The 21,975-nt window shown below is 39.6% G+C and overlaps 1 protein-coding gene across 4 annotated transcripts; it reads left to right on the top strand.

Moving 5' to 3' along the window:
- Window positions 1–7,257: 7,257 nt before the first annotated feature.
- Window positions 7,258–20,789, top strand: LOC117707394 (olfactory receptor 5J3-like). 4 transcript variants are annotated; one of them, XM_076932990.1, is made up of 3 exons: window positions 7,259–7,347; window positions 11,158–11,216; window positions 17,532–20,789. In XM_076932990.1, exon 3 carries the CDS (start codon window positions 17,534–17,536, stop codon window positions 18,491–18,493), a length of 960 nt encoding a protein of 319 aa, XP_076789105.1. In that variant the 5' UTR covers window positions 7,259–7,347; window positions 11,158–11,216; window positions 17,532–17,533; the 3' UTR covers window positions 18,494–20,789. The 4 variants fall into 4 exon arrangements, with proteins under 4 accessions (XP_076789106.1, XP_076789105.1, XP_076789104.1 ...); XM_076932989.1 differs by having other exon boundaries at window positions 7,274–7,566; XM_076932991.1 differs by lacking the exon at window positions 11,158–11,216 and having other exon boundaries at window positions 7,258–7,347.
- The last annotated feature ends 1,186 nt before the right edge of the window (window positions 20,790–21,975 follow it).

Genomic DNA, 21,975 nt, shown 5'->3' with positions numbered 1-21,975 from the left:
CTAGTGACAGAGCAAGACCACATTTTGAGAATACAGAGTATTTTTCACATGACCCTGATTCACTTAGGTTTCGTTCCTCTGGAATTCTCCGCTATTTTTATTGTTATATTTCCTTAGCAACCTTTCACCCCCTCCTCACTCTCCAGATTTGTAGTTTCCCCCTTTAAAAACCCTTCTCAGACTGACTGGCTTTGTCAGTTCAACTCCTGCATGAGTGAACCGAATTGACCTTGGCTAGCCAACTCTCCCTAATAAACCTCTGCTGATTGCATCCAGGTATGGTGTCTTGCGATTTTTGGGTGGCCGTGATTTCCCAAGACTTGAGTAAGGGTCTCCCAAGTTGGGGGTCTTCACCTTGATCAATCAGTCCTGGGATACATACTCAATAAACTATCCCTGTCTGACTGAGGTTGGTGTTCATGTGGCTTGTAAAGTGACTCCTGGACCACAACAGGTAGGTTGTTGGTTGTTTGCTATTGGTCACAGTTTGTTAAGTAGTCATGCACAAAGAAAACACACATCTAAAAGAAATAGAGATCCTGACTACAAAGATCAAACTTGCCCCAAGGAATTTGACAGCACTAATCAGCAGGAAGCAGTCTAATGATAGCACTGCCCCCTTTCCCCTCTATGCTTTTTTCTCTCCTATCTAGCACTAAGTGGTTGAAAGGGTGGGAGGAAAGGGATAAAGAGAATGGAAGATAAAAGAACCCACCAAGTAGCAAATGCCAGCTCCACCCCACCTCCCAGTGTTTCATTACTCTGTCTTCCATTTCTTAACTTAATCTTCATAATATTCTGTAATTCTCACATTATTCCATCTTAAACATGACAAAACTCAAACTTTAAAAGCGAAGTAAATCATTCAAGGTCAAGTGGCAGAGTGATCATTTTGAAATTAAAAGTGGTTTAAACTAAACTGTCAAAGTCACAACCCTCCCCCAAATTACTTATGCAGATTTAGGGGAAATTTCTCAGTAAAGTGTGAGAAAATAAATACTTTAGATTTTTGTGGGTTTTTTGAGCTCTTATCTGCTCAATACTGCCATTGTGGCATATAATGGTCACACAATATGTAATGTAATAATTAGTAAATGGGCATGGCTGTAGTTCAGCTAAACTTTGTTTCAAAACTAGGTAGGAACCAACCATCTGGCTTAGTGGGTATAAGGCCTTTACTACCATGCCATGTGACCTGAGTCTTATCACCAAAACCCAGAGATGAAGGAAAGAACTCGATCCTACAAGCTTCCCTCTGATCTCAACAGAGGCTTTGTTGTACAATGTACATGTGTACACGGGGGGGGGGGGAGACAGACGGACAGACAGACAGACAAGCAGACAGAGAGGGCAGGCTTTGACCACAAACCACTAATTTGCATGAAGGTCCCAGATCCAAGTTTGTCTTTCTCCTTTATGGAACTACTAAATAGAAAAATGAATAATATAAATTTGGCTTTTTAATATTCTGCTTATTCTCTAAGAGGTAGAGCGGGAGAGAAAGGAAAACAGATAGGGAGAGAAAAAGGGAGGGAGAAAGAAGGTACTTAAAAACTCTTTGAGGACAATGCCACTTACAAGTTTCTTTAAACTCACAAAATTCAATTTGTCAATGTCCTTAAGACCCAGGCTACCACCTCCTTAGTGGATAGGCCCCTTTCATTTCAAACCAACAGTGAGCTATTGAATCCTAGGTGTGGTTTTGATTTCAGACTTCCTCTTCCTCTGGAGAATGATATCTGCATTTAAGGGCCTGTTTGACTAGATTAGTTACTGTAATTTAAATGAGAAATGTCTCCCATAGCTTGCATTTAAGCACTTGGTCTCCAGGGGATGTTTAGGAGGTACTGCCTTGTAGCCAGAAGCAATGAAGATGGGCCTAGAAAGTTGAAAACTTTGTACCACTTGCAGTTTGCTCTCTGCCTCTTGCTTGAGGGTGTGGAGATGAAGTCTCAGTTTCATGCTTTGGCTACCATGCTTGCCTCCTACCATGCCTCCAAGCCTTGGTGGACTCTTATCTCTCTGGAGCCATAAGCACACAACCTATTTCTGGGGCTTCACCTCTGCACTCAATCTCACAAAACCCAGAGGAGGTGGGGTTCCCAGAAGCTCTAACCCCAGCAGTCTTTTAGGTAAGGAGACAGCAACAAAACAGGGAGTAACTGGGACCCACTGGGACCCAGGAATTCACTCCTGGCCTAGAGCACTGTTTCTTTTCAGTCTGTGTCTGAGCACTGAACAGATCTTGGGCCTCAGCTCTAACCCCAGCAGCAACACCCACCCCAAACTGTTCTGACACAACCAAGGTAATAGGAAAGACAAGCTCCAGTCAGAGACAGCACAGGTAGCACTAAGGAGATCCAGATGGTGAGATGCAAGCACAAGAACATAAGCATCAGCAACCCATGGTACTTGGCATCATCAGAACCTAGTTCTCACACATTAGAAAATCCTGAATTCCCCATATCACCAGGAAAGCAAGATTCAGATTTAAAATCACTTCTAATGATGATGATAGAGGACTTTAAGATGGACATAAATAACATTCTCAAAGAAATTGAGGAGAACACGGGCAAACAGGTATAAGCCCTTAAAGAGGAAACACAAAAATCGCTTAAAGAATTACAAGAGAACACAACCAAACAGGTAAAAGAATTGAACAAAACCATCCAGGACATAAAAATGGAAGTAGAAACAATCAAGAAATCACAAAAGGAGACTACCCTGGAAATAGAAAACCTAGGAAAGAAATCAGGAGTCATAGACCCAAGCATTACCAACAGAATACAAGAGATAGAAGAATCTCAAGTACAGAAGATACCATAGAAAATATTGACACAACTGTCAAAGAAAATGCAAAGTGCAAAAAGTTCTTAACCCAAAACATCCAGGAAATCCAGGACACAATGAGAAGACCAAACCTAAAGATAATAGGTATAGAAGAGAGTGAAGATTCCCAACTTAAAGGGCCAATAAATATCTTCAACAAAATTATAGAAGAAAACTTCCCTAACCTAAAGAACGAGATGCCCATAAACATACAAGAAGCTTACAGAATGCCAAATAGACTAGACCAGAAAAGAAATACCTCCCGTCACATAATAATCAAAACACCAAATGCACAAAACAAAGAAAGAATTTTAAATGCAGTAAGGGAAAAAGGCCAAGTAACATATAAAGGCAGACCTATCAGAATTACACCAAACTTCTCACCAGATACTATAAAAGTGAGAAGATCCTGGACAGATGTCATACAGACCCTAAGAGAACACAAATGCCAGCCCAGGCTACTATACCCAGCAAAACTCTCAATTACCATAGATGGAGAAACCAAGATATTCCATGACAAAACCAAATTGACACAGTATCTTTTTACAAACCCAGCACTACAAAGGATAATAGCAGGAAAGCTCCAATACAAGGAGGGAAATTATACCCTACAAAGAGCAAGAAAGTAATCCTCTTCCAACAAATCCAAAAGAAGATAGCCACACAAACAATGTCACCGCTAATAACAAAAATAACAGGAAGCAACAATCTCCTCTCCTTAATATCTCTTAACATCAATGGACTCAATTCCCCAATAAAAAGACATAGACTAATGGACTGGATACGTAAACAGGACCCAGCGTTTTGCTGCATACAGGAAACCCACCTCAGTGACAAAGACAGAGACTACCTTTGAGTAAAAGGCTGAAAAACAATTTTTCAAGCAAATGGTCCTAAGAAAAAAGGTGGAATAGCCATTCTATTATCAAATAAAATCAACTTTCAACTTAAAGCTATCAAAAAGGATAAGGAATGATATTTCATACTCATCAAAGGAAAGGTCAACCAACATGAACTCTCAATTCTGAACAATTATGCACCAAATGCAAGAGCACCCACTTTCATAAAAGAAACTTTACTAAAGCTCAAAGCACACACTGCACCTCACACAATAATAGTGGATGATTTCAACACCCCACTCTCAGCAATGGACAGATCATGGAAACAGAAACTAAACAGAGATACAGTGAAGCTAACATAAGTTATGAACCAAATGGATTTAACAGATATCTATAGAACATTTCACCCTAAAACAAAAGAATATATCTTTTTCTCAGCACCTCATGGTACCTTCTCCAAAATAGACCATATAATTGGTCACAAAACAGGCCTCAACAGATATAAAAAAAATTGAAATAATCCCATGCATCTGATCAGATTGCCATGAACTAAGGCTGGTCTTCAAAAATGACAAAAACAATAGAAAGCCCACATTCACATGGAAACTGAACACTCTACTCAATGATAATTTGGTCAGGGAAGAAATAAAGAAAGAAATTAAAGACTTTTTAGAATTTAATGAAAATGAAGACACATCATACCAAAACTTATGGGACACAATGAAAGCAGTGCTAAGAGGAAAACTCATAGCTCTAAGTGCTCACAAAAAGAAACTGGAGAGAGCATACACTAGCAGCTTGACAACACACCTGAAAGCTCTAGAACAAAAAGAAGTAAACATACCCAAGAGGAGTAGATAGCAGGAAATAATCAAACTCAGGGCTGAAATCAACCAAGTAGAACCAAAAAGAACTACACAAAGAATCAATAAAACCAGGAGCTGGTTCTTTGAGAAAATCAACAAGATAGATAAGCCCTTAGCAAGACTAATCAGAGGGCAGAGAGGCAGTATCCAAATTAATAAAATCAGAACTGAAAAGGGTGACATAACAATAGAAACTGAGGAAATTCAAAAAATCATCAGATCCTACTACAAAAGCCTATACTCAACAAAGTTGGAAATTCTGGACGAAATGGACAATTTTCTAGACAAATACCAGTTACCAATGTTAAATCAGGAGCAGATAAACCATCTAAACAGTCCCATAACCCCTAAAGAAATAGAAGCAGTCATTTAAAGTCTCCCACCAAAAAAAATGTCCTGGACCAGACAGTTTTAGTGCAGAGTTCTATCAGACCTTCAAAGGAGACCTAATACCAATTCTCTATAAACTGATCCACAAAATAGAAACAGAAGGAACACTACTCAATTCATTCTATGAAGCCACAATTACACTCATACCTAAACCACACAAAGACCCAACAAAGAAAGAGAACTTCAAACCAATCTCCCTTATGAATATTGATGCAAAAATACTCAATAAAATTCTCAAAAACCGAATCCAAGAACACATCAAAACAATCATCCATCATGATCAAGTGAGCTTTATCCCAGGAATGCAGGGATGGATGGTTCAATATTTGGAAATCTGTCAATGTAATCCACTATATAAACAAACTCAAAGAAAAAAGCCACATGATCATCTCACTAGATGCTGAGAAAGTATTTGACAAAATTCAGTATCCCTTCATGATAAAAGTCTTGGAAAGATCATGAATTCAAGGCCCATACCTAAACATAGTTAAAGCAATATACAGCAAACCAGTAGCCAACATCAAACTAAATGGAGAGAAACTTGAAGCAATCCCACTAAAATCAAGGACTAGACAAGGCTGCCCACTCTCTCCCTACCTATTCAATATAGTACTGGAAGTCCTAGCCAGAGCAATTAGGCAACAAAAGGAGGCCAAAGAGATACAAATTGGAAAAGAAGAAGTCAAAATTTCACTATTTGCAGATAATATGATACGTGACCTCAAAACTTCCACCAGAGAACTCCTAAACCTGATAAACAACTTTAGCAAAGTGGCTGGATATAAAATTAACTCAAACAAATCAGTAGCCTTCCTCTACTTGAAAGATAAACAGGCTGAGAAAGAAATTAGAGAAACAACACCCTTCACAGAAGTCACAAATAATATAAAACATCTTGGTGTGAATCTAACCAAGCAAGTAAAAGATCTGTATGACAAGAACTTCAAGTCCCTGAAAAAAGAAATCGAAGCAGATCTCCGAAGATGGGGAGATCTCCCATGCTCATGGATTGGAAGGATTAATATAGTAAAAATGGCTATCTTGCAGAGAGCAATCTACAGATTTAATGTAATCCCCATCAAAATTCCCTCTCAATTATTCACAGAGATAGAAAGAATAATTCTCAAATTCATTTGGAATAACCAAAAAAAAAAAAAAAAAAAAAAACCCAGGATAGCAAAAACTATTCTCAATAATAAAAGAACTGGGGAAATCACCATCTCTGACCTCAAGCTGTACTACAAAGCAATAGTGATAAAAACTGCATGGTATTGGAACAGAGACAGGCAGGAGAATCAGAGGAATAGAATAGAAGACCCAGAAATGAGCCCCCACACTTATGGTCACTTGTCATGCAAAGCTCCATAGTTTTCCATCATTTGTGAGCTCTTGCCCACACTGGGTGGACCAGGTAATGCAGTTATGTCTTGGAGTAATTTCTGCTCCTGCAACTTAACTTTTAAGTCATACCATTATAAATAATCCTTCTGTCCTACCTAAAACAATTAATTGGTTTACCAAGTTGGACTTGGTCAGCTTACTTCTATCTATTGTCAGGAATAGTGCCATACAAGAGCAGGCCTATGGATGTTGCTGCCCACATTTAGGGTGTATCATCCTCCCATTAAGCCTCTCTGAAACCCTTCTCACACACAAGCTCAGAGGTGTCCCTCCTAGGTGATTTCAAATCTAGTCACATTGACAATGAATATTAACTCTCACAGATAAGTAATGCTGTCTAATGTTTTAATGAAAAATGACGTAACAAAACATTGCAGTATTTTCAGACTCCTAGCTCTCTCCTCATGTGTGCCGTAAGGAGTCATTTGATGGCTGTGATTCCCTTAAACTTAATGGGAGCAAACAGTGTCAATACTATTTTGTAAACAAGACAAGGAATTAAGCATAAGGCATAAGGGTGTTGTTGAGAAGGAAAAGAAGCTCTCCACTCAGAAAAGCAGGCCAGCTACAATTAACTAAAAGCTAAGAAAGCAACTAAGCTGTTAGAACTATGTCTCATATGCACACCCGAGTGGCAGGGTGCACAGCATGAAGTCTAGATCTACAGCTCTTGGCCATGGCTACTAGTCATCTGTACATTAGAGAATCCAATCAAGTGAGTATGTGCACTTGCATACCCACCAGGGAGGAGGATAGACAGGCTTTCAGGCTTCAGCCACAGCAATTCCCAACAATGCATTTAGGACTGCAATTCACTGACAAATGTCCCAAAAGAGATAGGGAGCTGTTCTCAGTGCATTTTGGGAAAAGATGATTTCCATGACCTTAATAAATACACAAGAGAGTTAATTGTTCTTCATTTCTACAGCTTCTGTGTTGGCTGCTGCCTTTGATTGGTATTTGTGTGCTGAGGCGTTTCAGACAGCTGCCGAGAGAAAGATTAGCTAGGCTACTCCCTGAAGGTAAGTCCATGAACCTTTATAATTGTTATCCCAGAAAAGTGAAATACAGATAAACCACGGGATTTGACTCCTCTGTGAAGAACTGAGAGTGTAAGAGGCAGATCTCAGGATGGCAGGTCATCATGATGCATGAAAGCCAACGACCACTTCTACCAATGCCCAGTGTTGTGAAGGACGCTGATCCTCGCTCACACCAAAACCAGTGAACAGGTGCCAGTGGTAAGCAGTTTATTTATTAACTGTTGCAAATGAGAGAAACTCTGCCTAGCTTAGGATATCAGCCCTGAAAAGCAATTATGAAACATGGTCCACAGTCTTACCATCCCTTCGTGACATTTATATAATAGTATAGTCTTGATATCAGTTTTATGTGCATCAGTTACTAAAGTAGTAATAATAAGCCAGAATTGAAATGGCATTAGTTGTTAATTTATAATCCTAAGGGATGCCTGAATTCCTGGAGTGAGATAATGTGGGTGGAAAATATGCTCACAGCAAACAATGTATAAAACAAAATACTAGGTCTGCTTTGAATTTGACATGCATAGTGGTGATGATAATTTTCAGGGTAAAAGCATAACGTCACATTTCTCCCCTAATTCATTATGCTTTGACCGTAGAAGCAGACAAACATTTGCTTAAATAAAATGTAATTGAGTTTGCATAACACTTGCAATCAGAAACCTTTTTATTCACTCAGCCAAGGGCTCTCATCTTGATTTTTACAACCCACTAGTCACTCAGAGATGTGCTGTGACCAGTTTGCTTGCTTTATAAAACTCCGAAGTTTGCAAATTAGTTTCTTGCCCTCAATCACTTTAGGAAGAAATTTCATAGACTGGGTTATTTTCATTTTCTCTGTCATGTATCTTCTGGGACGCTTTGGGAAAGAGAAGAGAGCTGTTTGGAGTTGGACAAAGGCCACCACTGTCACATGGTCACTGTGAGGGTTGCTTAGAGTGACCAGTATGATCTCACAGGCCAAGTGGTCATGCACACACATATTGCAGGAGAGGACAGATTTGGGGATGGATTTGCTCCTTCTACTGTTTGGATTCTGGGGGTGGTCTTTACACCAACATGGGTTATTAATGAATAGGCTTTGTGCCATAAACTTTGCATCCTGGGCAGCTTCAGTAGGCATGGTGACCAGGTACCACGAGAAATATATAACTCCATGATAGCAGGGTCAAGGACCCAAGAGGATCTCTCAAAGAGACGTCATTGAATACATGACCTTACATTCTGCATATGCATCCATGTGGAAGAACTCACAATTTTATTGTTGTTATTTTTTAAGATTTATTGTCATTTTTATGTATGTATATATCTATGTGACTTACATGCCACACATATGACCAGATGCCCACAGAGGCCAGATGTGGGTGTCTGATATCCTAGAGCTGGAGTTACAAGTGGTTATGAGCCATTCCACATGTGTTCTAGGAATTCTGGTCCTCTGCAAGATTAGCAAGTGCTCCTAACTACCAAGCTTTCTTTCCAGCCTCACAATGTAAATTTGAATATTGGCTCTGTTCTAGCTAGGCTGTGAGATGTTATAGAAATATAATTTCCTATAGAGTCCCCCTCTTCTCAATTAAATACACTAGTTAAAAAACTAGAAGTCTTTATCATGATTGAGGTGGAGACAGATAACAAAATCTCATGCCTGGCAAGAACTCTGTGGTCTGGTGCCAGGGCTACCTCAAGATAGGGACCACAAAGCACAAACACTGATCGCTCAATTATTTTTTTATAGTTACAATTACAAGAAGTGGATATTGTCTAATATCACCAGTAACTATATCTTTGTTAGTTATTTTTTTATTGTTTGGGGGTGAGGTGATTTGATTGAGCTCTCAGAAAATTTGAAAAATTTTAAGTGTTTCCTTACTTTCACCCTCTCCTTCCCATCTTCGTTTTTTTCTTCCTCTCTCCCCCCTCCCTCCAATTTTCTTATTCCATGAAATGTTCTTAGCAGAACAGCATACTAGGAAGATTATTAAAAAGTCAAAGTCAGGTGGATGCTATAAAATTCCAATCCTAGTAATAGTTATTGTATAGCCTTAAGCATGTATCTATGATGGATTCATAAGCTTGATGTTCAGTATAGCATCTGGTGCAACATTAGTGCCCAATAAACACTATCTACTGTGCTGTTAACCCATTGTTGTTTACAGTAAGGGAACTTTCAGAGTAAACTATGAAGGGAAAGAACTGAGATTGTTTTGATCAATTGCACAAGCATATTTATTACACAAGCCATAGGATAATACACGCCAAACAGAAGACAGAGCAGTATTTCCATGTTTGAGTGGATGTCAATGGATGAGGTTAATCAGAAAGATTGCCTGATGAGCAGGACATGTGCAGGAGGATCCTACTGGGAGACTAGCTACAAGTACAGAAGGAGAGAGAATCGGCGCCCCAGTTTCCAGTGACTTTCACTGGAAATGGTAAGCTTTAAGAGGCCAGCGCTACACAGGTGAGAACAAGATGAATTTATCATCAAGCCGTAGGCTCATGAGATGGGAGGAAGTCCATTCACCTCACCTGATGGAAATATTCTGAATTTGTCTTTAAAGTTTAACAGACACTCAACTACGTGGCACTCAAATATTTCATCTGGCCCAGCATGCTCATGTCATATGAAGTAGTAACCCAAGTCAAAGTGAAAGTTTCTGTCCAAAGACAATAAATCAACTTGGCTACAAACACCTGAAATCTTCTATATTTTCTCTTAGAAAAAAACTCTCCTGAATATTGTTAAATAGAAAAGCAATTTTCCTAGTGCCATGAAAATTAAATTTAAAATCATTAATTTGCATGACTGGAATCAGATATGAATGAATGTACCATTTCCTTCTGCTCAAAGGATATAATCACCAAAGAAATTACCTTGGCTTATTTTATTTTAAATCTGTTTCCTTCAAGGCTGTAGATACCTAAAATTATCTGAGAAAACATTTCTTGAGTGCTAGCCACTGTGACCTACTATGTGTCTCTATTCATCATCTATTTGGAAGATTTTCTAGTTGAGTTGAGTATGTTAAGCTAGGTTGGTTTTGTTTTTTGTTTTTTTTTTCGTTTATTTGTTGAGATTTTGGTGGGATATTCTTAGTGAATCCATTTTAATATTTAAAGGGAAACATACTTTTTTAAAACTAAAACTAACACGGTTTCTGTCAAGTTGTCCTACTTTGTGTATAGACTGAGCCTAAGGAAACTCATTCTCTATCTACCATGAAATGTATCCATGTCTACTAGGGAGAGAAGGGTCATCACCATCAAGAAGGTTTAAGATGGAGACCTGCCTATGTGCAATGGAATGTGGTTTCCAAGAAGTAGTCAACACCCAGGGTCTCATACAAACTGTAGTGCATATAGGGAGCTTATTCATAGTGGCTTCTGAAGATGATAATTCAATGTTATTGCCATGCACAAACAATGGGATGACGAGGAATATGGAATATCCAGTGGCCATCACATCTCTTGTTGTCCTTGATCCACAAAAAAATTAGAGTAGCCAATCATATTAAAGAAAAAAAATACTATCATTGTGCTTCTGAATCTACTGTATGTGTATATAAACATATACACTAAATGCTTTGTGGTATGTTTCTCAAGGATTGCCTTCCAGGCACACTTGAAGACACTTAAAACAAGCTGTGTGTGCAGCTTCAGAGGCCATGTTTTCCTTTAATTTCTGAATACTAAAAGCATTTACTATCACAATTTAGTTATGCACAAATTATGCATTGCTTGCTATTTATTAGTCTACTTTCCACAAAGGTCTCCATTTCATCCTAGGAATACCCACTTGGCATGTACCTACAAAAGCGGAGTAGAGAATTTATCAACATTTTCAGGTAAGAACACCCATGTCACCACTCAGAGAAATTTACATCTAGCTATGCCGCTGGTAGAGAAAACAGAGAACATACGCATGCATTCAACAGTCCACACAGAGCTCTCTAAGAGGATGCTTGGTTCTCGACTCTAAAAGCTGGCAGCTAACCTACAGGGAGTGTGTGGTACCTCTAAGCCTCTTTCTGGTATGCCTCTTACAACCATAAACCCTACAACTCAGACAGTTACGAAGCTCCTACCGTAACCTTTCCTTGTTCTATCTTGTAAATTTTTAATAGTTCTCTTTAAGACAGTGACTCTCAGTTTGTATTTGAAAAGATTAGTGTGTCTCCTGAGTGTCAGTGTGTGTGTTCTCCACTGTCTATTAGAATAAACACATGGATATCTCATAGTTACCTACCATCCTATATTACCCAACTCTCTACTCTCTCCTTTCCCCAAACTTTCTGCACTTCTTTAATTTGTCATTTTAATAAATGACAGTGCCAGTGGCTCAGCCTATCTGGACCAAGCCAGTGCTCTCACTGTGTCCACACCACCCATGGACTTTAAAAGTGTTCTCAACTCTGCTCCTCCTCTGCAAACTATGGCTTCTGAGATTCTCTCCAAACTCCAAAGCCCAACAGCTCCAACTGCAGACCATTCCAAGTTGTAGTTCTCAAACGACATTTCTGGGTTAAAGAAAGGTGTTCTAACCAAGGACACATGGACCACAAGGTACTTTGGGGTGGCTTTGCAATTATATGTCCCTTTTGGAACCCCATGGGAGATTCTGTACATGACCACACTGGTATTTTGTGCCAGTCTCCCAAACTTGAAGATTTCAAAAAACCAAGGCCATGTCCCTCCAAGTTAGGCTCACCTAGTGTCCACTAGTGTCCACAGGTCATAACTGACATTCCACAGCCATCCTTACCTATTACCCTTACAAAGACTGGCTTTTAGGCAGCCAGGCATCTCCATCTCCTGATGCTCTTTGATCTGAGAAGAAATATTTTCAGAGGCCTCTGCCGGATTATCCATTTATTTGTTTTTATAAGAACCTTGATCTGAGAGTGGCCCTGCCAGCCACTTTCTCTTTGTCTTGCTCACTCCTCTGGGGTAGCAAAGTAGGTTGTGCTTGAAGCAAAAACTTACCTGGCTTGTGAGCATTAGCCATGGAATTTGAGAGGGACAAGTCAGGCTGACCCACTAGCACACTGCAATGAACACAACTCTCCAGGGATCAGCTAAGAGATTCGGCTATAACCACGTCCTACTAGCAACTCACAGAGAAGGTCGCTAGCACCCCAGAGACCTCCAGGACCTCTTCTGTAAACCTGAAGACAAAAGATTCTCTTACCTTCCACTGGACAAACACCTGCTGTCTATTTTACTTGTACTTGCCACTGATATTTCCTGAGTTGCCAATCTGCTATCTACTAGAAATACCCACAGGACGTGCCTACACTAAGAATGTCTGGTATCTGATTTAGTTCAGGGCCCATGGAATTACAAATAAGGTTTATGTCTCCAAATTAATCGCTATGAGGAAAGCGAGGTTGGTTTGTTCACACATGAAAGCACAAGATGGTGGGCACAGGGAGTGACCCAGTCATAGTTGTCTGGGGGCGGTGTGTGAAGCTATCACTGTGGGGAGGGAGTAGGGAGATGAGTAAAAGGAAAAGTGCTTGAGAGGTCTTAGTAGTTGCTTAGATTTGCATCTGATCAACCTGCCATGGAAACTGCATGAAAAATACTTCCTGCTTTTATCTTTCCTTTAAAAAGACAGCTATAATTCACATAAAGTAAAATGGAAACATCTACTTTCAGTTTCTGGTGCTAAGAATTAAGCCCTGGGCCTCGGGCTTGTTCCACCACTGAAATACATCCAGCCTGTTTGATAGTTTGTTTCATTTTTCCTGTTATTGTTTCTGTTTAGTTATCTTTGCGTTAGTTTGCCAAGTACCAGATTTCCTCATGGCCTCCTCATACACACTGACCTTCAGATGACTCCACACACCTATCTCTCTGCCTTCCAGTCCAGGGTTAGCCTTCTGCCCCTGGGGTTTCCTTGTGTTCTTCCATGTCTCATGTGTGTTATTGTCTTTCCAGGCCCCTTCCTAGTTCCCTGGCCTCCCCTTCATGTACTCCCACATTCACATAGACACATGTATTTATCAGTTAGTGGGTAAGATGCTCATGGAGTGAGAATGGGCAGGATTCTGGTGTCTGAGCTGGGTTCCCTGGCTTACTATGTTTTCCAGTTTCATCTGCTTTCTTAAAGATTTCAGTTTTCTTCATGGCTGAATAAGATTTTATGAAGTATCAGCACCAATTTTTCATTACCCATTTATGCATTAGTAGACATCTAGGGTGGTTCATTTCCTAGCTGTTGTGGCTACTATAGCAATGAATATACCATGCAAGTATCTCTGTAATGCTATATACAGTCCTTTGGGTTTATACCTAGGAATGGTATAGTTAGGTCATATGGTCACTTTATTTTCACTTTTGAGAAGCCTCCACTCTGAGTTCCATAGTAGCTCTAACAGTAAATAAGTATTTTTCTTTCCCTACATCCTCAGTAACAAGTAGTTCTTTGCTTTCCTTCCTTTCCTTGACCTTTTTTCTTTTTTCAATTATTGTTACATATAAGGGTGTGTGTGTGTGTGTGTGTGTGTGTGTAAAATCTATACATACAACTTTCTAAGCCAATTTAGTGTTTTTGTTGTATTGTTGTTGTCTTTGTTGTCCCAAGACAGGGTTTCTCTGTATAGCCCTGGCTGTTCTGGAACTCACTTTAGACCAGGCTGGCCTTGAACTCAGAGATCCACCTACCTCTGCCTCCTGAGTGCTGGGATTAAAGGTATGTACCACCATTTCCTGGTGTCATTTAGTGTTGTTCATATGTTTATGGGTCTTGTTTTTGTTTTGGGTGGCCATCTTAGGTGTCCTCCTCTTCCTCAATGTTACCTCATTTTAGGTGTTCCCTTTAGGTTGAATTGTAGATGTATCACTTGGGGTTGGGCGCTTGACAATGAGTTGTTTGTTGCATTTTGACCATTTGTGGTTTTCTGTAACAGTCACTATCTGTTGTAAAAAAAAAAAGAATTAATTTGATGATGATGGGTGAGAACTACTCTTATCTTTGGATATAAGTACTTAGAATGTCTACACATCTGGTTTTGTGCCTACCATTCTGTTTTCATTGCTGTAGCTCTGAAATAAATCTTGAATCTGAATAGGAATTCTTCCTTCCAGCAATTGTCCTTTTGCTCTGGTTTGCTTTGAATATCTGGGGTCTTCAGTGGTTCCATATGAATTTTAAGTCCCCCCCCCCACCGGAAGGAGAGATTATTATTGGAATTCCATTAAATCTTGTCTTAGCTAAGGTTTCTATTATTGTGACGAAACACCATGACCAAATACAATTTGGGGAGGAAAGGGTTTATTTCTCTTACGAATGCATATCACAGTCCATCACTGAAGACACTCAGGGCAGGAGTCTGGAAGCAGGAACTGATGTGAGGCCACGGAGGAGTGCTGCTGATTGGCTTGCTCCTCATGGTTTTCTCAGCCTGCTTTCTTAAGGAATCCAAGATCACCAGCCCAGGGGTGGCCCCACCCACAATAGTCTAGGCCCTCCCATATCAATCACCAATTAAGAAAATGTCATACAAGCTTGCCTACAGCCAGATCTTATGGAGGCATTTTCTCATTTGATGTTCCTTTCTCTCAATGACCCTAGCTTGTGTGAATTTAACATAACACTAACCAGTACAACCTGTAAATTACTTTTGGTAGAATGGTCATTTTCACAATAATTCTACCAACCCATGAGCATGGGATGTCTTTGCATTTTTAGTGAATTCCTCAAGCTCCTTCTTCAGAGATTTAAAGTTTTCACTGAAGAGGTCTTTCACCTCCTTGGCTATGTTTATTCCAAGATATTTTATTGTCTTTGAGGTTTTGGGAATGCAGGTGTGTCAGTGATCAATTATCTCTTCCTTAGTGTGCTTGCTGCTGCCTTACTGATACACATTCTGACTGGGATTAGATGGAATCTCAAAGCAGGTTGAATTTACATTTATGATGGCTAAACATTGAATACTTTAATAATATTTACTGGCCATTTGTATTTCCTCTATGAGAATTGTCTGTTTAGCCCATTAATTAATTGATCTGCAGTTTGCTTTTACTTACTCTCTCTCTCTCTCTCTCTCTCTCTCTCTCTCTCTCTCTCTCTCTCTCTTTCTCTCTCTCTCGCTCTCTCTCTCTCTCTCTCTCTCTCTCTCTCTCTCTCTCTCTCGTCTTGTGTTTTTGCAATCCTTTATATATCCTATATATTAATTCTTTATCTGAAGTTCAGCTGATAGAAAATTTTCCCTCATTCTGTATAGCCTTTTTTGAGATAAAGTGGAGAGAGGGAGACCATCATGTTCTTACGGGCAACTGAGAACAATGGCAATAGCTGTATTGTTTTGTGGCCTCAAATTTTATGCTTTTCTTTGAGGGGGAGACGGATATAGAAAGAGAGAGAGACAGAGACAGGCAGACAGGGTGAGTGTTTAGGAAGCTCGTAAAATAATAGATTTCCATATGGCTTTTTTCCAAGCCCTCCTCTGCCCACTCCTTTCCCACTTTAAACCTTCTTGTATTGCGTTGTGTTGTTGTATTGTATCTTTCCACAATTATTTCTTAAATCAATGGAGTATATAATTTGTTTACTTTTGTTGTTGCCTACATATCTGATGTTCAGATCTTTGATCCATTTCAGGTTAGTTTTGTTTGTGGAATAAGGTAAAAGCACACTCTATCCTTTGGCATGGTGACAGCCAATTTTCCCTAAAGCATGTTTTAGAGTACTGGATGTTCCCCCAATGAAGTACATCAACTTCTGCATGAAGTTATTTTCTAAGCTTTCTATTATGTCAGCTTGAACTGAGTGACTGCTCCCACGATGGTACCATACCATTTTAATGACTGTAACTTTGTGGTAAGTTTCTGAATCAGGAAGTATGAGTGATCCAACTTCATTCTCTTTCCAGTGTGTTTTTGTACTTGAAAACCTGTGCAGTTCCACACAGGTCATTTTAACGATGTTAAGTCTTCCTACTGGTGAAAATATTTGTTTAGGTTTTGTCTCATTTCCTCCAGCAATATTTGGACTTGTTATGTCCAAAGCTTTCATCTTTAGGAAGAATGACTCTAAGGACTTAATTCTTTTAGACATAAATGGAATTGATTTCATAAACATCTATCCTAGGATGTCAGTAGAAACATATAGGATGGAACTGTTTGGGTTTATGTACAACATTACCAAACTTACTAGTTTTAGCAGCCTTCTGGTAAATTGCTTGGGACTTTCTATATATAAAATCATATAATTTGTGACTAGAGATAGTTTAATCTCACCATTTGCCCTTTGAAAAAACATACTGTTAGTATTTTACAGTTTTAAGTTGAGATCAAGACATTAAATGGACACTGGACGTATAACTCAGTTGGTAAAGTTTTTGTTATGCAACTGTGAGAGTCTGAGTTCAACTCTGACACGCAAATAAAAAGTCAGGTATTATTGTAACACCAGTGCTGAGTGAGCAGACACAGAAGGCTCCTTGGAGCTCACTGGATAGCCAGTCTAACCTATTTGGCCACCCCAAGGTCTCAGTGAAAGACCCTGCCCCCAAAAACAAGGTGAATAGTTCCAAAGAAACTACACCAAAGATTGACCTGTGGTTTCCATGGACATGCAAAAAAATGTGTACATTATTCCTACCCATGAACATGTGTGTGCATTGCATGCACACACACACACACACACACACACACACACACACACACACACACACACCTTTATGTGCACAATGGGAGATAAAAGACCCTAAAGTGCAATGCACTGAGAGGTAGTACTGATATGGTCTGCAGGTAATTGAATTCATGTGATTTTCTTTCTTTTATTTTTGGAATGAAAATGTATGTCTTTTAGAGAAAAAGTAAATGTTTACAAAAAAGGAGAGCAGGAAAAGAAGGATAGTCTGGAGACTGGGAGACAACGAGCTGATAGCAATGCAAGCATTGAGGGATTTGTGTTGGCTGTGACTGTGTTTCCATTTATTCTCACCCCCCATCAGCTATGCAGGTTTGTGGGAAATCCTGGGCTCCAAACTTGGCTTGGCCTATTATACTGATTACATGAGGCTAGCCCAGCAGGTGACCACCATCTGGACTCCTTCATGAGTCTTTACTGGACATGGCTCTGGAAATTTAGAAGCATGTTTGACAGTGTCTTCTGTAGTATTTACTCTCAGTCCTTTGTTCTCTGTTTGTAGCAATGACTGCATTTGAAATGATCAATTATACGCGTGTCACAGAATTCATCTTCCTGGGATTTTCCAACCACTCCAGCCTGTGGAGCATCTTCTTTCTGGTCTTCCTGGCCATTTACCTGACAACTCTCCTGGGGAACACACTCATGATGGTGGCCACCAGGGTCAGCCCTGCTCTCCACACTCCAATGTACTATTTCCTCAGCAGCTTGAGTTTCCTGGACATCTGCTACACGTCCACCACCATTCCAGTCACACTAGTGAACTTCTTCAGGGAGAAGAAGACCATCTCCTACGAGGGATGCCTCTCCCAGATCTTCTTTTTTGTGACATGTGCTGGCACAGAAGGTGTTCTTTTGGCTGCCATGGCTTATGACCGCTATGTGGCCATTTGCCACCCTCTTCGGTATCCAGTTCTCATGAGCACAAGGGTCTGTGTCTGCTTGGTGATTGGGTCCTGGCTCTGTGGCTTGGTGAATTCTGTGACTCACACAGCACTGACAGCCACACTCACTCTGTGTGGCCCCAACCAGATCAGCCACTTTCTCTGTGACATCCCATTGCTCCTGAAGCTCTCCTGCTCAGACACCTCTGTCAACGAATCTGTCCTCCATGTGGCCAGTGCCACCATTGGCCTGAGCCCCTGCCTGTTCACTGCAGGCTCCTATATATTCATTATCTCTGCCATCCTGAGGATCCCCTCTGCCCAGGGCAGGAGAAAAGCCTTCTCGACCTGTGCCTCACACCTCACTGTGGTGGTAGTTTTCTTTGGAACAGCCAACTTCAACTATGACAGACCCAGGGAAGGCTACTCCCTGGACACAGACATATTGGTGTCTGTGCTCTTCTGTGTTGTGACCCCCATGTTGAACCCCATCATCTACAGCCTGAAAAACAAGGAGGTTAAGGGTGCCCTTAGGAAGCTTATTATAAAACATGGATTCTCTAGTGTGATCAATGACTAGATTGTTTGTCTTTTCTTTCTTTCTCTCTCTCTCTCTTTCTTTCTTTCTTTCTTTCCTTCTTTTTTCCTTTTTGTCTGGCACATTAAAACATTTTTCCAGTTCTTTGGGAATTTTGTACAGTGGGTGTCAGTCTTATTCAACCCCTCTCCCAACTCCTCACACATCCACCCTTTGTCCTATTTACTCAATTTTGTGTTCTGGTTTTTTTATTTGTTTTTAATCATCAACCAAGTTGAATTTGTGCTGCTCATATGTTTGTGACTGTGTGGCCCTTCCTTGGTGTATTGTTGTTGTTTTACCAAGGACAACAGTCTTAAAGAAACCTGGCTTTCCTTTTCCTGGAAAATTATCAGTTGTCAATATCTCCTTGGTTGGGATAGGACTTTATGACTATCCTCTTTCTTCTTGCTGGAATTTAGGCTGGATTGAGTTTGCACTGATCTTGTGCATGCTGTCACAACCACTGTGAGTTCACATATGTACCTTCCCAGCTGTGTCTGGAAGACAGTTTTCTTGTAGTCCGCCACCACCTCTGACTCTTATGCTTTGCCTACTTTCTCTTCTGCAATGATCCCCGAGCTTTGTGAGGAGGAGATGTAATACAGATGTCCCATTTGTGTTCAGCATTCCAAGGTCTTTAATTCTCTGTACCCTGGGTCTCTATATTAATTATCATCTACTGAAAATAAAAGTTTTTCTGATAAGAGTTGAGAGATGGATTAATCTGTGGCTATAATGGTAAGTCATTAGGAATGGGTTCAATACTATAATCCATGCAGCAGACTAATTGTAGTAGGCTCTCCTCTAGAATCTATGAGCTACCTAACCACAAGCCCTTGGCTCAGGAGTGATGCTGTGAATGGGTTTTAGCTTGTGTAGCAGGACTTAAATCCACTCAGAAAGAGATTGGTTATTCCTGGAACATTTGTGCCACTATTGCACCAATTGGTATGTCTTTCAGGCCAGTTGTATTTACAGCTTTCAGGGATCACAGCTAGATAATATTGATGATTACTTTTCATCCCCAATAGTGTACACAGTATCTTCTAGCATTATTAAAGTCATCCTTGGTATCTCTGTATTATGACTCAAGTATGTGGTGTCTTCTAGGGAGGTCTGAAGGGTAATCAACAGTATTGGCAATCTTCTGTAATTTTGGAGATCTATGGGACATCACTGGACAACAGTTGCCAAGAGGTAACACAATCCTGGCACTGGGTTTTTTACTTGTTAGCCTTCTGTCGGCATGTTTTAATTATACAAATTAGTGTGCTTTCATCATGACTTTTTATGCATGCATGTAACATACATTGTTTATATATACTCCCTTTATGATATTGTTTCTTTTTTTATTTTTCCTTGAGTCAGAGTTTAATGTACCTCCAACTCACTACGTAGTCAAGAATGATCTTGGACTTCTGATTGTCTTACCTCCACTTCTAGAGTGCTGATGTGACAGGCATATATCATCATGTCCAGTTTATGCAGATATGGGATTGAGCCCAGGCCTTTGTGCATGGTAGGCAGTTACTCTACCAGCTAAGCTAAATCCCTAGCCCACTATAACCCTTTTCATCTCCCTTCTCCCTCTTTTTTCTGTCTCCAATTATAAAAGAAAAAATGTGAATGTTGTTTTTATAAGTCTGACTTATTTCTCTTTTGTTATTTCTCTAATTGTCTCATGTTCAATTAATTTGTCTGAAAACAATAGAATTTCATTCTTCTTTATTGCTGACTATGCCATGCTTTCTTTATCCATTTATCTGTTGGGCACCTAGGCTAATTCCACAACTTGGCTCTTTGAGTAGTGCTGTAATAAACATAATAAACATTAGTATAAGTAAACCAACTCTAATTGTGGAAATGTAGTCAGAAATTATACAACTGGATGGTGTGGAAGTTCTATTTTTAAGTCTTTGAGGAATCTTCATCCTGATTTCCATAGTTGGTGCATTGATTAATGTTCTCAGCAATGTTATATGTTATATAGGTTATATGCCCTCATTCCTGCCAGTATTTTATCTTATTCTTTATTTATTTTCTTGATTCTATACCATCCTGGCTGGATATGATGAAATATTATTATTGTTTTCATTTGTAGTTCTCTGATGGCTAAATATATAAAAATGTTTGATTGGGCAATTGTGCTTCTTCATTTGAAAATATCTGTTCAGTTCATTTGCTTGTTTATTGATTTGGTTGTTTGATTTTCAAGGGTGGGGTTTTTTAGTCCCTTATGTATTATGGATACTAATTCTTTGTCAGATAAATAACTTATAAAGAGATTCTCTAATCACCTCTTTTACCTGCAGAAGCTTTTTAATTAGTTATAATTGCATATGTCAAGTCTTGCTTTTTTTTCTCTGAACTATTATAGTTCTATTCAAGTTGATCCCTGCAACTTTATCTCTTTTTTTTTTTTTTTTTGCAGATTAAAGTGTTTATAAAACTGAGCACTTGAGTACAAGCTGAGTACAAGCATTCTTTTTTTTTCCTTTTTTTTTTTTTACTGGATATTTTATTTATTTACAATACAGATGTCATCCCCTTCCCCATTTCCCCTCCCTAGAACCCCCTATCCTATACCCCCTCTTCCTGTATGCTTTCATACGATTTTGATTGCATGCATGTATTAAGGTCAGTTCTAGGTTGAGGGTCTAGCAATACAATAGATGCAAACAGTCAAGGAGCAAGCAACACAATAAGCACAAATAGTCAAAGAAAAAGCAAGGCAATAAACCCAGTTACGTGAACACTCCCGAGATCACTGTTTCTAAAGGCTTATCAGGAGATCAAAGTATCTGAGCCTACTTCCCCATTCTAGCCCAAGGTCATTTTCATGTCTGAAGCCTACCTACTTCTTTGTTCTAGCCTAAAATTTAGATTTCTGACTGAAATTACTTCTTTGTTCTAGCTTAATATTTAGATTCCTGCCTGATATTACTTCTTTGTTGTAGCCTAAGATTTAGATTCCTACCTGAAATTACTTCTTTGTTCTAGTCTAATGTCAGATTCCTGCTTGAAGCCTACTTCCTTGTCCTTGGCCCATGTCAGCTTCTTGCCAAGCAGCCCCAAAGGCTCTTCTCTCCCGATTTTTATTTCATTAACAAGACTGAGCCTGTCTTAGGTCATTCTGACAAGAATGCCTTCCTTATCCATCATGGAATATGCATTATCAAAGGCAATGCACTTCTGTCTTAAGTTGGTAAGGCTCTGTGCAGAATCTTACCCATCCTTGGCTTGCCAGCCTGTTAATTTAATAACTCTGTCTGGGGGTCCATTTTCAGGTTTAAGCCATGTACTTTGGCTGCCAACATGCTGCTCAACTACAATTGCCAGACCCATTATCTGTTTTTTTTTTAATTGGATATTTTATTTATTTACCTTTCAATGTTATGTCCTCTCCCATTCCCCCCCAAAACCCCTTATCCCATCCCCCCTCTTTCTATTTCTATGAGGGTGTGCTCCCACCATTCTCCCAT

The sequence above is a fragment of the Arvicanthis niloticus genome, chromosome 4 (genome assembly GCF_011762505.2).
Source record: "Arvicanthis niloticus isolate mArvNil1 chromosome 4, mArvNil1.pat.X, whole genome shotgun sequence".
Classification (NCBI taxonomy): domain Eukaryota; kingdom Metazoa; phylum Chordata; class Mammalia; order Rodentia; family Muridae; genus Arvicanthis; species Arvicanthis niloticus.
Note: the sequence above shows the minus strand (reverse complement) of the source record. Positions and strands in the feature narration are given on the sequence as shown.

Coding starts and splice junctions, on each gene's coding strand:
- LOC117707394 (XM_076932991.1), top strand. CDS start 17,534: ATGACTGCATTTGAAATGATCAATTATACGCGTGTCACAGAATTCATC.